This window comes from Ovis canadensis, chromosome 10, assembly GCF_042477335.2.
Source record: "Ovis canadensis isolate MfBH-ARS-UI-01 breed Bighorn chromosome 10, ARS-UI_OviCan_v2, whole genome shotgun sequence".
Lineage (NCBI taxonomy): Eukaryota > Metazoa > Chordata > Mammalia > Artiodactyla > Bovidae > Ovis > Ovis canadensis.
In genome coordinates, this window is record NC_091254.1 from 85,465,680 (window position 1) to 85,484,014 (window position 18,335).

At 42.1% G+C, this 18,335-nt stretch overlaps 1 protein-coding gene across 2 annotated transcripts in view; it reads right to left on the reverse strand.

Annotated features, from left to right (window-relative positions):
- Window positions 1-18,335, reverse strand: part of LOC138446671 (ATP-binding cassette sub-family C member 4-like) — a 174,667-nt gene that overhangs the window by 46,794 nt on the left and 109,538 nt on the right. For both annotated transcript variants that reach the window (XM_069601903.1, XM_069601902.1), the window contains 4 exons: window positions 14,025-14,144; window positions 12,757-12,867; window positions 6,807-6,907; window positions 5,346-5,537 (listed from right to left, as the gene is read on the reverse strand). In XM_069601903.1, the coding sequence (XP_069458004.1) occupies window positions 5,346-5,537; window positions 6,807-6,907; window positions 12,757-12,867; window positions 14,025-14,144 (524 nt within the window). The remainder of the gene's footprint in view (window positions 1-5,345; window positions 5,538-6,806; window positions 6,908-12,756; window positions 12,868-14,024; window positions 14,145-18,335) is intronic.

Genomic DNA, 18,335 nt, shown 5'->3' on the forward strand with positions numbered 1-18,335 from the left:
CCTACGGGTTAGGTCCTATCAATTCCATTCTTCCAAAAGAAGACTGAGGCTTAATTAGTCTGCTTGAAATTTTGGTTCAGTTCAGTTCAGTTCAGTCGCTCAGTCGTGTCTGACTCTTTGTGACCCCATGAATCGCAGCACGCCAGGCCTCCCTGTCCATCACCAACTCCCGGAGTTCACTCAGACTCACGTTCATCGAGTCCGTGATGCCATCCAGCCATCTCATCCTCAGTCGTCCCCTTCTCCTTCTGCCCCCAATCCCTCCCAGCTTCAGAGTCTTTTCCAATGAGTCAACTCTTCGCATCAGATGGCCAAAGTACTGGAGCTTCAGCTTCAGCATCATTCCTTCCAAAGAAATACCAGGGTTGATGTCCTTCAGAATGGACTGATTGGATCTCCTTGCAGTCCAAGGGATTCTCAAGAGTCTTCTCCAACACCACAGTTCAAAAGCATCAGTTCTTCGGCACTCAGCCTTCTTCACAGTCCAACTCTCACATCCATACATGACCACAGGAAAAACCATAGCCTTGACTAGATGGACCTTAGTCTGCAAAGTAATGTCTCTGCTTTTGAATATGCTATCTAGGTTGGTCATAACTTTTCTTCCAAGGAGTAAGCGTCTTTTAATTCCATGGCTGCAGTCACCATCTGCAGTGATTTTGGAGCCCAAAAAAATAAAGTCTGACACTGTTTCCCCATCTATTTCCCATGAAGTGATGGGACCAGATGCCATGATCTTCGTTTTCTGAATGTTGAGGTTTAAGCCAACTTTTTCACTTTCCTCTTTCACTTTCATCAAGAGGCTTTTTAGCTCCTCTTCACTTTCTGCCATAAGGGTGCTGTCATCTGAATATCTGAGGTTACTGATATTTCTGCTGGAAATCTTGATTCCAGCTTGTGTTTCTTCCAGTCCAGCGTTTCTCATGATGTACTCTGCATATAAGTTGGGTGACAATATATAGCCTTGACGTACTCCTTTTTCTATTTGGAACCAGTCTGTTGTTCCATGTGCAGTTCTAACTGTTGCTTCCTGACCTGCATACAGATTTTTCAAGAGGCAGGTTAGGTGGTCTGGTATTCCCATCTCTATAGGATGAGACTCAAACCCACATCTGTCAGCCTCTTTTCCATTCTGCTGATGATTAAACCTGGATGGCCTGGTATCTTATCATGTTTCTGCATAGCTAGACCAGAGAAAGTGGGGAGAGGTATAGCTGCAGTTAAAGGAACAGGCCTACCATAGAGATCCTGTGGCCAGAGAGGTGAAGCGTGATGTGGACATGGGTACATACAACACGGTGAGTGGGACAAGAGGGATGACATCACTGAGCAAAGAGAGTACCTGAGGTCAGGTGGGCTGGCTGTCAGCAGGAAGAAACAGCACCCCAGGTGGGCTGGAAGAGAAACCTGCAGCCTAGTGGGGCAATGGTTCCCCAGAAGACAAACCAAACAGACCTCCTGCCCTGCTTGGGGAGCGAGACTCATTCTTTATCCCATCAGGTGGTGAAAGAGCCGCACATACACTGCTGCACGAGGCTGTCTCTGACTCCAGGTCCAGGCAGGGCTGAGCCTGTGGGAAATCCCTCCAGTCCTTGTAGGAAGCTGGTGTGGGGAAGGTAGGAGCAGGATGAAAACTGCCCGTGATGAAGACGAGACTCCACCAAGAGGATGCAAAGAAATGCAGTGGAATCTCACAGAGTTGAATTATAAAGCATAAGCGCAATTTGAGGAATTTGAAGGTAAGTAAATCTATAGGGGAAGTGGCACAGAACTTTCTAGAGCCTCATGCTCAGTCATAACAGGGACTTGGGTAACTTCTGAGCTCAACTTCAACCTGTCAAAGGATGTTTAATAGAAATCACAGGTCATCACTCATAAGAAATGCCTATGGGAGAGAAAGGAATTTACCAGAAGGTCTTGTTCAAATGAGTAAGAGGTCTGGATGGGCCTGAGACTCTGCATTTATAGAAAGTTCCAAGAGAGGTAGGAGCTGCTGGCCCTGACACCACAGTCTGAGTCACAAGAAGTTAGAAAGCCGTCGATGGACGTGAGTCTGAGTGAACTCCGGGAGATGGTGATGGACAGGGAGGCCTGGCATGCTGCGATTCATGGGGTCGCAAAGAGTCGGATATGACTGAACGACTGAAGAGAACTGAACTGAACTGAAGGGAAGTGGGACAATCTGGAGTGAGGAGAGGTGTTGCTGAGGAGATACTATGTAAAAAAGGAGAAAATGTAGGAAACTAATATTTTTGCACATTACAGCAAGGTCTAGTAAGCATCTCTAAAAGTGTATTATAGAAGTAAGAGCTCTGAGCAAGAAAAAAAATAACAAACCAAAACCAATCTATCGTGAGAGCTGGATAAATGCTTTAAAATGTCCCAGAACTCTAAAATCATTAAATCAACCACAAAACCATCTAAATGAAAACTGTAACCTGTGTTCAGAATCTAACTGGGAAGATTAAGGTGCTATTTACCTCATCTGAGGTCTTTATTTTTACTTGCTATTTCTTCCATGAATTAGAATTCTATGTAGTACCTACTACATTCTCCTATTGATTCTAACTTTCAGGAATCAGGACAGCAGAGGAAACAATGGAAAGAGAATAAAGCCCCATTTTGGCTGGGCAGGCTCACTCCCACATCCCCCACAGCACCCTCTTTCAGTCAAACCCAGCACCATAGGGGTGACCCAGAGTGATGGGGTGAGACAGATTAGGAGGGAAGGAAACCTGTGATGTTCACAGGTGGAGTAGAATCACTTCCTGAACACACTGCATGGGTATTATCTCCAAACACAGAAATGAAGCTAACGTTGTCAAGGCAGAAGGGGATGACAGAGGATGAAATGGTTGGATGCCATCACCAACTTCAAGGATATGAGTTTGAGCAAGCTCCAGGAGTTGGTAATGGACAGGGAGGCCTGGTGCTGCAGTCCATGGGGTCACAAAGAGTTGGACACAACTGAGCGACTGAACTGATCTGTGATACAGGGAATAGACCAAGTCAGAGATCAAAAGTCAAGCTACCACAGTCATTAATTCAGTTTCTAAATTCAATCTGTTCTCAAATATTTTGGAATCTCAATAGTCCTGTGATTTGCAGTTTTTAAGAAGGAAGAATAGAATCTATTATGTTCGTAAGTTGTGCTGCAGAGTTTCTTAAATAATTCCTATTTTATGGCTTTGGGGAAAATGAAGACAAGTGCAAGTTAACAGAATCACATTTACAACAGGAAATCTGACAGACTCACTGTCTGAGAGTAAGCTAACATCACCTCCAGTGCTCTCAGGGACAGGATTGTATCAAGAGCTGTGGTTCATGTTTTCCCAACAAAACAGTCCTCAGCCTCTTCCTGAACTGCGATGGAACTGGAAATAATTATGAGTCATCTTTAGCACTGCAACTAACTGAAGCTGCTCCCTGGGTATCATTTGGCAATAAGTTGAATATGTATTTTCATGTTACAAGGATATCATTCATTAAACTACAGCTATAGTCCACTGGGGTTGTGGTGGAAAGAGGTAAAGAGCAGTTCTTTCAGTTGTTCATGCAGTTGTTGTGTGTGTATGTTCTGGTTACTGGCTGCTCACATCTGTGTGTTACTCACCCTTGCAGACAGCAGTCCCTCAGCACCCTCTCTAAGCCCTGCAGAATGCCACTTTCTAGGGAACAAACATGAAAATAAGATGCTCCTTGATTTTAAAAAGCCTCAAGGTACCGTGAGATAGAGACCTCAAATTACAAAACATGCACAGATGCTATCTTACATTTTAATTACAATAAAGTTCGCATAACATAAAATTTAACTACTTAACCATTTTTAAGTGGATGGTTTAATGTTCAGTACATTCACGTGGTGTATAACCAAGCTCGATAATTTTTTTTTTTTTGCCTCATAAAACTGAAATTCTATAACCATTAAACAAACAACTCCCCATTGCCACTCCCCAAGTCCTCCCCAAGAAACCACCATCCTACTTCCTGTCTTCCTGAATTTGGCCACTCTGGGTCAAATTCATAGAATTTCACCACCTCACATAAGCAGAATCAGAGTATTTGTTCCTTTCATGTCTGACATTTAGGAAGATGTTGTCAAGGTTTAGCCATTGGTCATAAATTTCCTCCTTTTAAACATTGGATATTCCATTGTAAGGATTAGTTCCTTCAAACTTTTGGCTGCTATGAATACAGTTGTACTGTGAATGCTACCTTAAAAGAATATATAAGACCCTAAGGAAGAATTGAGGGTCTCAAAGACGCATTAGAATCACCTCAGAAAATGAGGAGACTTTCACCATCCAGATGACAGAGGAGGAGGTCTCTGAGGCAGAGGGCAGACTGCACACTGGAAGCTGGGAGGATGTGGTGCTTTGGGAGAACCTACACACAACCCAAGTGTAGTGGTGTGTGTTAGTCAGAAGACATTCTGGCAGCAGAGGGAGGTGAGGAAGAGCTTCCTATCAACTTGTCTGCTCTGGTTTATTCTCTTCTTCAGGAGTCTGCCCTGGTCCAGGCCAAGGACCTCAAGTTGAGTATAAAGGAACATCACAGCAGCCATGGACACTGGCTGGTTCAGCTCACAAGTCTCTCTGCCATCTCCCATGTGGATCTTCCCTGCTCTGTTCAATTTGCTTTTGACTTTGAGCAAATCTCTAGGTCCTGCCTCCATCACAGGTCCTGGTTCCTCACCCTTGACTGAGTCATAATTCTGGTCTCCACTCTAGTAACAATGAACTCACCCCATGGCCCCTGCTGGAGTGGTTGTCTGGGGCTGTGCTCTGGTTCCCGCAGCAGCTCTCCCAGCCCAGTAAGGATCAGATCTGTGCTAAAGAAAGATGCAGTCTGTGGGGGGAAGGCAGGGGGATGGCAGCTCAGCATGGATGTGTAGGAGGACAAGTCTACAGAAAAGACCAAGAGAGAGACGAGCAGTTGCAAACAGAAGGCACTGTGGGGGGAAGATTTCAGAAATACAAAGAAGAAAAGATGGAAAGGAGATAGTGGAGAATTAGGGACAGGAAGCTAGGACTGACTTCTCAGACTTTGTATGAATAATCAGGTGTCACATATAGTGTCCTGGGTCAGGTTAAAATTGAGCCCAGGAGCCCAGGGCCCACCAACCGCCATGAGGGAGCTCACAATACAGGGGATAAAAAATGCTTGCATCCCCATTCCGTGGTCAGTTTCCAAGAAAGATTCACCTACATATCACTGATTAAATCTGCATCCATGAGGTACAAAGAGCTCTCTCCCCACCCCCAACACACTGACAAGGAAACCAAGAGCAGATGTGGTGCTAAAACTTTAGCTGGATTTTAAAGAGGCAAATGGCTTAAACTAACCTTTTCTCTTGGGGCAGTGGGTGCACTCAAGTTCTTCAATACCAGAGGCCTATCGAGGCTGTACCTGAAGTTAATATAATTAAAGTCAATCTCTCCTCCATGGGGCCAGGATGGCGGTGGACGACACTCAAGTTCCCAGGGTGCTTCTTTCTCAAGGTCTGCATATTTAATCCCCCTTTCTACTGAAATCATCTGAAACACATATGACATCACATGAGTTAGTATCAGGGAGTATTGTTTATGGATGTTCAGAGACTGTAAATGAGACATTTTGCTTTTTTTATCTTTATATCTGATTTTATATGGTTCAGAATATCCCAGGTCTTAGCATCCAACAAAGGACAGAAATGAGAGTCTGATGAGGCCTTGGATGAACTGCAAATTTGTTTGTCATCTTCAATACTTTTCCTTACAGCCACTTCCTCCAAATTTATATTAACACTAAAAGAATTAGAGAAATGAATGCTAAGATTTTATTGATCCACTTTTCACACCTGAATGAAAAACAAGAGCATTTTGTCAAAGAAAAGAATATTTATGGGCACCAGTCAGTAATATGTGGCTACAGAAGAGTCATGTATTACAGATAACAGAACTGGATGGTCATCAAACCTCCATTTAATTATTAGTCATTTTCTATTCTATTAGAAGCGAGAAGTGGAAAGATTTCATTTTTATTGTTTTTCTCCCTTTAGGAGAAGCTGCAAATATTCAAAAGTGCGTAATTTACATATTGACCAAGGCCTCCTAAACAACCATGACTCAACACCTTTGAGAGCAGTTTCTGAGAGGGAGCTTGCTGCTGCTAAGTCACTTCAGTTGTGTCCAACCCTGTGCGACCCCACAGACAGCAGCCCACCAGGCACCCCCATCCCTGGGATTCTCCAGGCAAGAACACTGGAGTGGGTAAGAGGGAGCTTATCCTACCAGAAAGAAAGGCCACCAGAAATTTCAGGTGTTCAACACACACAAGAACAAATGATTAAATGGAGGAAGGGCAGAAGATAGGAACATATTAATTAAAGAAACCTCAAAAAAATGAATTCTTTATTTTACAAAATATGAGGAATCACCTATTAAGAAACAAAGATAACCAAGCTGCTAAGAAATTAGCTTCTCTCCAGGATTTCAGAACCTCTCTCCTACAGAGACATTTATTGTATTTGAGGACAGCTTGTGACGAATATAAAACCTTCTGACATGGCACACATAAGACTGAGAAAAGACGTATGTATTTTATTCATGTCAATGTATGGTAAAACCAATACAGTATTGTAAAGTAAAATAAAGTAAAAATAAAATTAAAAAAAAAAAAACTTCAAGCAGATGAAGAAGAATGTTAAAAAACTTTGTTAACTATGATGTGAAATATTAGTTTTACTATTTTACATAAGAATTGCTTTTATGCCATTTAACAGCAAGGAGACTTGAAAATGCTAATAATGGAAAGATAGTCATCACCATATTCTCCACTTCGGCGCTTTGCCTGACGCACCACTGGAACATCCCCGTGAGTGTGAGGGTGAGAGACAGCACCAGGCCAACCTGTCCGGGAGTCAAAGCTAAATGAGGAAGGAGAGGAATAAAGTCAGTCTCCTTCTCAAGCCCTCATGCAGCTCCTTCTGTCACTTTATGAAGAACACTCCTTTATTTTAATGAGTTTTAAAGGAGTAGAGTTGATTTACAAAGTTGTGTTAGTTTCAGGTGTACAGTAATGTGAATTAGCCATATATATATATATATACTTTATATATATATACACACACACACACACACACACACACACATATATATATATATATATATAATCCACTCTGTTAAAGTTATTTTTCCCATATATGTCATTACAGAGTATCAACTAGAGTTCCCTTTGCATTTTTAGTTTTCTATTTTATATATAGTACTGAAAAGACTCCTTTATAACATTTAAGTCATTTGCATGTAATGATAGTATTACTCATAATATTACTTCTGTTGATTGAGATAATAATACAGTTTAAAAAAAAAAAAAAAACCATGAGGGACTTCCCTGGTGGTCCAATAACTAAGAATCCAAGCTTCCCATCAGGGGGCTGAGGTTCAATCCCTGCTCAGGGAACTAGATTCCGCATTCCACAACTGAGAGCGCACCTGCTGCAACCAAAGTCCCGCCTGTCACAACTGAGACTGAAGATCTGTGTGTCCCAACTAAGACCCAGTGGAGCCAAATGAAGAAGTAAATTTTAAAAATACTATGAATTTAGAAAGCATTAACAATGTTGCTGTTGTTGTTCAGTCACTAAGTTGTGTCTGACTCTTTGTGATGCCATAGACTGCAGCACACCAGGCTTCCCCATCCTTCGCTATCTCCCAGAGCTTGCTCAAACTCATGTCCTTCAAGTCAGCAATGCCATCCAACCATCTCATCCTCTGTCATCCCCTTCTCCTCCTGCCCTCAATCTTTCCCAGCATCAGGGTTTCTAAAGAGTTGGCTCTTCATGCCAGGTGGCCAAAGTATTGGAGCTTCAGCTTAAGCATCAATCCTTCCAATGAATATTCAGGACTGATTTCCTTTAGGATTGACTAGTTTGATCTCCTTGCAGTCCAAAGGACTCTGAAGCGTCTTCTTTAGCACCACAATTAAAAAGCATCAATTCTTCTTTCTATTAGTGGGATATTTTATTACTATAGACTCTCAATCTCTTCACTTTCTGCCATTAGAATGGTATCATCTGTATATTTAGGGTTATTGATATTTCTCCTGGCAATTGTGATTCCAGCTTGTGAGTCATCCAGCCTGGTATTACACATAATGTATTCTGCATATAAGTTAAATAAGTAGGGTAACAATATACAGCCTCATCATACTTCTTTCCAGTTTTGAACCAGTCCATTGTTCCATGTCTGGTACTAACTGTTGCTCTTTACCCGAATACAGGTTTTTCAGGAGACAGGTAAAGTGGTCTGGCATTCCTATCTCTTTCAGAATTTTCAGCAGTTTGTACTGATCCACACAATCAAAGGCTTTTGTGTAGTCAATGAAGCAGATGTTTTCCTGGAATTCTCTTGCTTTCTGTATGATCCATCAAATGTTGGCAGTTTGTTCTCTGGTTTCTCTGCCTTTTATAAACCTAGCCTGTACATCTCTAAGTTTCCAGTTCATGTACTGTTGAAGCCTTGCTTGAATAATTTTGAGCATAACCTTACTAGCATGAGAAATAAGTGCAATTTTATGGTAGCGTGACCATTCTTTGCAATTGCCTATCTGGGGGATTGGAATTAAAACTGACCTTTTCCAGTCCTGTGGCCACTGCTGAGTTTTCCAAATTTGCTGATATATTGAGTGCAGCACTTCAACAGCATCACCTTTTAGGATTTGAAATAACTCAGCTGGAATTCCATCACCTCCACTAGCTTTTCTCATAGTAATGCTTCCAGAGGCCCACTTAACTTCACGCTCCAGGAAGTCTGGCTCTAGGTGAGTGTCCACATAATCATGGTCATCCAAATCAGTATGATCTTTTCTGTACAGTTCTGTGTATTATTGCCAGCTCTTCCTTATCTCTTCTGATTCTCGTAGGTCCTTATGATTTCTGTCATTTATTCTATTAATTCCAACTGGATTGAGATACACTTTATGGTATTATATAGGTGAGGGTCATGTCATTATTCAAGGTCATTCCTGGTGGCTCAGTTGGTAAAGAATCTGCCTGCAATGCAGGAGACCCAGGTCAATCCCTGGGTCAGTAGATCCCCTGGAGAAGCAAATGGCAACCCAATTCAGTATTCTTGCCTGGAGAACTCCATGGACAGGTAAGCATGGCAGGCAACAGGTCATGGGGTCACAAAGAGTCAGACACGACTGAGTGACTTTCACTTTCACACATCGTTATTCAGATTTTTGTTCTTATGGCTCCAATTTTCATTGTATAGTTTCACTTTCTACATCCAATGTAGTTGCAGTTGCGACCACAAAAACAAGGCAATGGGTTCTAACAGCTAGTGTTTTTAAATCTAAAGTATTACTCTCATTGTTCCATTATCAAATACTGTGTTTCATGGTTATTACTATGGAACAGTTCAGTTCAGTTCAGTCACTCAGTAGAGTGCGACTCTTTGAGACCCCATGAATCGCAGCATGCCAGGCCTCCCTGTTCATCCCCAACTCCCGTTGTTCACTCAGATTCACATCCATCAAGTCAATGCTGCCATCCATCCATTTCACCCGCTGTCGTCCCCTTCTCCTCCTGCCCCCAATCCTTCCCACCACCAGAGTCTTTTCCAATGAGTCAACTCTTTGCATGAGGTGGCCAAAGTACTGGAGTTTCAGCTTTAGCATCATTCCCTCCAAAGAAATCTCAGGGTTTATCTCCTTCAGAATGGACTGATCGCATCTCCTTGTGGTCCATGGGACTCTCAAGAGTCTTCTCCAACACCACAGTTCAAAAGCATCAGTTCTTCAGTGCTCAGCTTTCTTCATAGTCCAACTCTCACATCCATACATGACCACTGGAAAAACCATAGTCTTGACTAGACAGACCTTTGTTGGCAAAGTAATGTCTCTGCTTTTGAATATGCTATCTAGGTTGGTCATAACTTTACTTCCAAAGAGTAAGGGTCTTTTAATTTCATGGCTGCAGTCACCATCTGCAGTGATTTTGGAGCCCCCCAAAATAAAGTCTGACACTGTTTCCACTGTTTCCCCATCTGTTTGCCATGAAGTGATGGGACCAGATGCCATGATCTTCATTTTCTGAATGTTGAGCTTTAAGCCAACTTTTTCACTCTCCACTTTCACTTTCATCAAGAGGCATTTTAGTTCCTCTTCACTATCTGACATAAAGGTGGTGTCATCTGCATATCTGAGGTTATTCATATTAGGGATGCTGAATTCATGCCATGCACCCCAACAGCTGCTCATTTGGTACCCACACAGCAGTGAGGACACTGTTCTTTGCTACAGAGAATCTTTCTCTTCCCAGTACACCAGGCACCTACAGCCAAGAGATCCAATTAGCCCTAAAGTTAGACCTAAACCCTAAGCTGTACAAAAAGCTTAATAGTAGATTTGGCTCTCTCCATCCATGTACAGGACATTACCTGGAATGTTCAAGTCAGCTTACTACAGTTGCATGGACCTCAACCAATTTAAAGAAAGATAAAAGGATAAAAGTTCTCAACAAATACCTACAGTAAACAAACAAACAAACCACCCAAAGTAATCCACAGATTCAGTGCAATCCCTATCAAACTGCCAATGGCATTTTTCACAGAATTAGAACAAAAGCTTTTACATTGTGTATGGAGACACAAAATACTATGAAAAGCCAAGGCAACCTTGAGAAAAACAGAGTAGAAATTTGAAGCTGGGTAGAATCAGGCGCCTTGTCTTCAGACTATACTGCAAAGCTACAGCAACTGAAACAATATGCTACTGGCACCAGAAACAGAAATACAGATCAATGGAACAGGATGGAAAGTCCAGAGATAAACCCGTGCACCTCAGGTCACCTATGACAGAGGAAGCAAGGATACACAGTGGATAAAGACAGTCTCTTCAATAAGTGGTGCTGGGAAAATTGGACAGCTATGTGTAAAAGAATAAAATTAAAGTACTCCCTAACATCATGCACAAAAATAAACTCAAAATGGATTATAGACATATAGGTAACACCAGACAATATATAACTCTTAGATGAAACCTCTTAGTTATATGTATTCTGATATATAACTCAGAATTCTCTCTGACATAAATTTCAGCAAGATCTTTTTTGATCAACCTCCTAGAGCAATGAAGATAAAAGATAAACTAATGGGACCTAATTAAGCTTAAAAGATTTTGTACAGCAAAGAACACCATAAACAATACTGAAAAAACAACATTCAGAATGGGGAAAAATATTTGCAAACAAAGTGACTGACAAGGGATTACTCTCTGAAATACACAAACAGTTCATGAATTTCGATATAAAAAAGTCTCAATCAAAATATTGGCAGAAGATTAAAACAGACACTTTCCAACGAAGACATACAGATGGCCAAAATACACATGAAAAGATTGTCAACATCTCTAATTATTAAAGAAATGCAAATCAACACTATAGCGAGGTCTCACCTCACACTAGTCAGTATGACCATCGTCAAACAATCTAAAAACAATAAATGCTGGAGAGGATGTGAAGAAATGCTCCTACCCTGTTTCTGGGAATGTAAATTGGTACAGTCACTATGGAGAATGATATGGAAGTTCCTTTAAAAACTAAACCAGCACTACCACATGATCCAGCAAGCCCATTCCTGGGCATATATCCAGAGAAAACCATAATTATAAAAGATATATGCACCCTAATGTTCACTGCAGCACTATTTACAATAGCCAGGATGTGGAAACGACCTGAATGTCCATCAACAAAGCAGTGGGTAAGGAAGATGTGTGGTATCATATAGACAATGAAATATAATCCAGCCATAACAAAGGGAAGAGAATGCCATTTGCAGCAACATGGATAGATATAGAGATTTTTATACTAAGTGAAGTATGTCAGACAGAGAAACACAGAATATGATATTGCTTATACAAGAATTCTAACAAAAGGCAACAAATGAACTTATCTGCAAAACAGAAGTAGAGTCACAGATGTGGAAAATAAACTTATGGTGACCGGGGGATAAGAGAAGGGAGGGATAAACTGAAAGACTTGGGTTGACACATACATACTACTATATACAAAATATTAAAATAGATAATTAATAAGAAACAAATGTAAAGTACAGGGAACTCTGTAATGACTTATATAGGAAAAGAATAAAAAAAGGAGTATATATATGTATCCGTATTTCAGATTCATTTTGCTATACACCACAAACTAAGACAACTGCGTAAACCAGTAAAATTTAAAAGAATGGTCTGAGCCAGCCACAGCAGGGGCCCAAGACACCACAGGTCTGCTGGAGGCACTTTCATATCTGGTCTTTGCTCTTAAAGATTCAGAAAATCCAAATCAGAAATTATTTTCTAAAGGACAATTTATTTGAAGTTAATTAAAATGCAAATTACTAAAAAAAAAGATACATGCACCCCAATGTCCATGGGGTATAGAAAAAGAATCTTTTATAAAGTGGATATACATATAACAGATTCACTTGGCTGTACACCTGAAGTTAACACAACATCATAAATCAACCATACAACAATCAAAAATTTTTAAAGAGGTCTCAACAAAAACCTACTGTAAATAAATAAGTAAATGGAAAAAAATATAAAAGTTTTCAAGACACAAATGTCTTCACATGGACACACTGTGGAGTCACATGCTGCAAACACTTTAATTCATTAGAACCAAACAGTATATATTAGACAAGATGGCAAGAGTTTAATAACTACAAAGCTATAAACTGTAAACATACTACAAATATTCACACATTTACTTACTTTCTACCAGAATCAGAGCCCCAAAGGCAACAACAGTGACAGAGATGGCACAGATGACATCTAGATACACAGCGAGCCATCGGGACGTCGTCAAAAGCAGGAACCAAACCTCTGCATTTGTGAACCGTAATAAGCATAATACATAAACAGAAAAACCATGTTAGCTGCTTCTAATGAGGGAGAGTATTTCCTAGTTAAGGTACAGAAGATTTTACACAGGTAGGACAGCAAAGTCACACATTCAAGGAACCTGAAAATTCCAGAAAACTAGGTTCTAACACAAGGCAAAGTATGGGACACAAAGGAATCAGTCCAGGAAGCATGCATTGAAAATGTCAATCCACAGGTTATCAACAGAAATACGATCACAAGAAATAAGACGGAAAATCATCTCATTGCTGCATTTTCTGCAGTGCTGGGCCTCAGCGTGAAGATTGTCCGTTCACACTTTGACTGTTCCCAGCTCTCACACAGCAGAGAGCATAGCTCACACTGTTTCCAGCACCTTCTGCACTCACCACAGGGCCCTGTAGTGTTTATTCTTAGGAGCCACTGTCTATATGACCATCAGATAACAGGATCTGCATGTGGTTTTAAAAATGCCATTTTATCTTCAAAATATAGTAACAATTGTAAAGTTTGACCAGGATTTTATAGACTTAGAGGAAATTCTGAATTTTCTACCTAAGAAAAACAAATTCACCGATACAAAGTATAATCAAGTGGGTGGCAAATCAGGAAGTTAGTTTCGTCAATCATGTCTACTACCCGCCATGCTCTGAAAAGAGTTGGCAAACTACAGCCTGGGGAACAAGAATAGTGACCACCTGGTTCTGAAAATAAAATTTTATTGGAAAACAGCCATTTGCTGATGTATTATCTTTGCTTGTCTTTGTGCTACAACAGCCAAGGTGAGTAGTTGCAGCAGACACAGTATAGCACACAAAGCCTACAATATTTTCTATCTGGATCTTTGCGAAACACAAAATTTTACTGAGTCCTGCCCTAAAGAGACAGAAGCCCACAGGGCACAGTGATGGAAGGACAATGCAAGCCATCAGGGGAGAAAAGCAGGGGGTGATGGGGAAGAAGGGAGCACAGAGGGGATGCTGAGAGGAGGGGTGGGCAAGGTGAGTGTGCAGAGGGGGACAAGTGGGACATGTGGGTGACAGAGAGAGAGGTGCTGGCCTTTTAGGCCCCCTGAGATGGAGGTCAGGCCTCAGAAGGCAGCACATCCCATCTGAAATTATTTCCAGAAACTTACAGACCTGAGTGCGAATCCTGATATGTGTCGAACAGCTCCTGAAACCTCTGTTCAGCTTTGTATGCCCGGATGGTCCAGAGTCCCCGCAGAGAAGATGCTAAGTGGGAAAACACTGGGCTCCGAGCTGGGGAAGCAGAGATAGACACACGACAAAGAAAGTCAGGGAGACTGGATAAGAGAAAACCCACTAACTCCTGGGGTATGTGGTGACACATCCCACCAATAGGAATCCTCCATGTGACCCTCACTCCTGCTCACATCAGGCTTCACTTTAATGACATGGGAATGCAAGATATTCTCTTTGAAACTATGTTTGACCAAATTCCTTCACAGCTAGATTTAGATAAAGAAATTCTTTACTGGTTCTTTGATCAAGGTCCTCTCAAACATGCCTCCCTCCAAATTCTTCTGGCATCTCTCCAGGTGGAAATTGTTCACAAATTTTAAAAAATTTATTGAAGTATAGTTTTTTTAAATATAAATTTATTTTAATTAGAGGTTACTTTACAATATTGTATTGGTTTCGCCATACATCAACAATTATCCGCCACAGGTATATACGTGTTTCCCATTCTGACCTCCCCCCTCCCCATACCATCCCTCTGGGTTGTCCCTGTGTACCAGCCCCAAGCATCCAGTATCATGCCTTGAACCTGGGCTGGCAACTCATTTCATATATGATATTATACATGTTTCAATGCCATTCTCCCAAATCATCCCACCCTCTCCCTCTCCCACAGAGTCCAAAGACTGTTTTATACATCTATGTCTCTTTTGCTGTCTCACATACAGGGTTATCTGTTACCATCTTTCTAAATTCCATATATATGCGTTAGTATACTGTATTGATTCACAACAATGTATTAGTTTCAGGTGTATAGTTATTCATTCAGTTATTTTTTTCTGATTATATTCCATTACAGGTTATTATGAAATGCTGAATAAAATTTCCTGTGCTTTAGTAAATCCTTGTTGCATACCTATTTGACAAATAGTAGTGTGTCTATTAATCCCATATTTCTACTTTGTCCCTCCCAATCCGCTTTGGTAAGCTTGTTTTCTATGTCTCTGAGTCTATTTCTATTTTGTGTACAGATTTATTTGTATTATTTTTAGAGTCAATGTATAAGTGATACCATATTTGTCTTTCTCTGAATTTTTTTTAAAATATTATTTTCTAAATCCATCCATGTTGCTTCAAATGGCTATATATTTTCTTTTTCATTGTTCACTAATTTTTGAATCAGTAGCATTCTAAAATTTAATTCATCATTAAAGTCCTTACCACACTGAATTTTGATGAGCTACCTGTGTTTTCTCCCCACCTCAGATGAGTAACCTAAGGACTGGGATAGAGTTAGTACATCCCCACCCTGGACCACAGCCAGACCCAGGACAGGGTGAGATGAGTAAGGGGAAGGGACAGTCTGCTGTCTCCCCCATCCTGGGCCTCCCCCTGCACCTGTGCCAGGAGCCTCTGTGCAGGTCACGTAGCACCCGGCACTGCATCACCCTTGTGCCCATATGACCCAGCAGATGAGGAGCCTTTGAATGGTCTTGACTTCCACTCCAGGAGCCTGATGGGTGCTCTCATAACTGCCCTGCTACATCTCTGAACTGCGACATGATCTAACACTTCCCCTTTGTCCTTCGTTCACTCAAAGAGCTGAAAGTGACTCGGTGGTGCCTTTATCATCCAGTCGAGTACATGTTTTCTCATTCCAGCTTCTACACTGCTTTCTCTCTCTTTACTGACTTTTTAGCTTCCTATACCATTGTGCTTATAAGAGCAACATAAACTCAGATGGAGTTCATGTTCCAAATAATAAAGGCAAGGGACTGTGTTCAGACCTTTTCTTCAGTCCAGCAGGTGCCCCAACCCACCCTCAGAACTCGGTCTGGAAGCAGGGTGCTTACAGGGATGATGCAGGGGTATTCCAGGGACCATCACCCTGTCAGAAGGATGGCAAGAGTCCAGCTCCAGAGAGCACAGAAAACTCACTAGAACCAGGCTCTCATTTCCTGAGCAAATGAGGTTATGTCAACACTATCCATCACAGAGAAGGCTTGTGAGCAGGAAACAGACGTGGCTGTTCACCCAGGGAGAGTCCTGGAGTGAACGCTTCAGCATGGCCTCTCTCACCTGCTTCCCTGTCAGGAGATCAAAGTGCAGCTGATTCTCTCCAGCAGGGATGGAGGGTGGGGTGGACTTTAGAAACCAGGTGTCATCTCAGCCTTGAACACCTGGGAACCAAACACCCCATCACCTACCTCACCTCATGCCCAAGAGTTACAGGCTGAGGGAATCTGGGCCTGTGAAAATCTATCCTGCTTCTCTCAAACCCCATTTAGGGCTGAGCAGGATGCCAGGAAGAGTGAACTGGAGGGTCTGCAAAGAAAATTAGCTAGTACAGGGGGAGAGGGGATGTCAAGGCTCTGGTGCTCTGATGCCCAAAGTAACACTTTTCCCACAAGCACTGAGCTCGCTGTCCTGAAGCAGACTATGTCACAGTCACGGTGTCTGTCTGCAGTCACAGACTCGTGTAAACCTACAGTTCACAGGACTGACGCCTGTGTTTCCCACAACCCTGAGGACACTTGGGGGCACACCCCACCAGGACTGCAGATCTTCCTGGGCAGGACGACCCCAGGCTGACAGCCCTGCTGCAGATGATCATTCAAGCCATGTGAGACCTGCTGGTTGTGAGTAAGTTCCTAATTCCCTCATGTCCAAGGGTCCAGTGCCTTTGGTCATGGCCAGCAAGTAATTTACAAGCATCAGTTCAAGAAATCCTCATGAGAACTCCAGAGACTGAGGGATCAAGAGCACTCACTGCCCAAGATGAACTATTTTAACCCACCAAAGTGACAGACCTGAGTGTGAGACATAAATTTCTTAATCCGAAGATTGTGCTTTTAATCACAACAGCAGTGTCTCAGAGGGAGCATAATCAGGGTTAAGGATGCTCGTGTGCAACGATGTGCATTTTTCTCCAGACTTTGTTATTTACGTTCAGAAAACCCTCAACTACCATCCAACAGCCTTTCCCCCTACTGCACATCTTATTAAGCACCGAGGTTGAACTAAGTTCCTGGGGATCTAGTATGAGAACTCCTTAAATCAGCAGACTTGAAGACCCATGGTCCTAATGCACCTGACACACATCCTAACCCTCCCCTAGCAATGCTTGTAGCAGACCTTGCTAGTTGATCCCAGTACCTTTCAGACAGAATTTGGATATGACTTCATCATTCAGGCACTGCCAAAGGCAAAAAACTGGTTGGAGAAATGCAACCAAATGCCACCCTGGTTTTATGTACTTGTCCATTGCTATGCTCACCTTTGCAAAAATGTGCCCCTCGAAACCCTATTATAATTAGCTGCCAAATGTCATCAAGATGAAAATGTCAACCTAAGCTTCCAGAGGCAGTTATGCAGTAGGATCTGAAACTAAACCTCAGGACGTCAGCAGCCTTTCACAGCACAAGCAGGATTATGCCTTCTGGCCACAGCAGTCAGGTGTCCTTCTTTTTGCTGGTGGCTCCAGCAGTGACCTGAAGACATACTCTCACTCACTCCGTTGCTCAGTTGTGTCTGACTCTTTGCGACCCCATGGACGGTAGCCCACCAAGCTCTTCTGTCCATGGGATTATGCAGGCAAGAATACTAGACTGGGTTGCCATTTCCTCTTCCAGGAAATCTTCCCAACCTAGGGACTGAACCCATTTCTCCTGTGTCTCCTGCATTGGCAGGCAGATTCTTTTATCACTGAGCCACCTGGGAAGCCCTAAAACATACTTTCAGTTACTATTTAGAGAAAACAGTAATGTCAGCATTTAAGGCACAGACCCACCACCTAGAGAGAACATCAACAGTTCTAATCAACTGGCTACCACATTTGGTTACCTGGGGTGTATAGGAAGGGATATCTGAATTGAGTTTAGTGTCTAACTTATTGCAGAGTACTAGGATGCAGGAAAATCCACATAGTCCACAGAGACGATGCACAAGTTCTCAGACTCTCCAGCTCAAAATTGAGAAAATCCTGTACTGCTTCTTGAAAATAGCCTCAAGAGGTGCCCCTTCTCTCCACTTCCATATGGATGTGAAATGGCCCTTCCCCAGGTAAAAATCTCTGTCAAGTGTTCCTTCTGGAACAACTCCTCATTGAATGTCCCAGAGAGCTGCTTTTCAGCAAGACTCTCGAATGATCCCATTTCATGGGCAGCCTCAAACCATAAAATGCCTGAAGCCTTGTCTTCACAGAAGACTGGATGGAGCTTATCACTCCTCTTATCTCCTCAGATCCTTCCA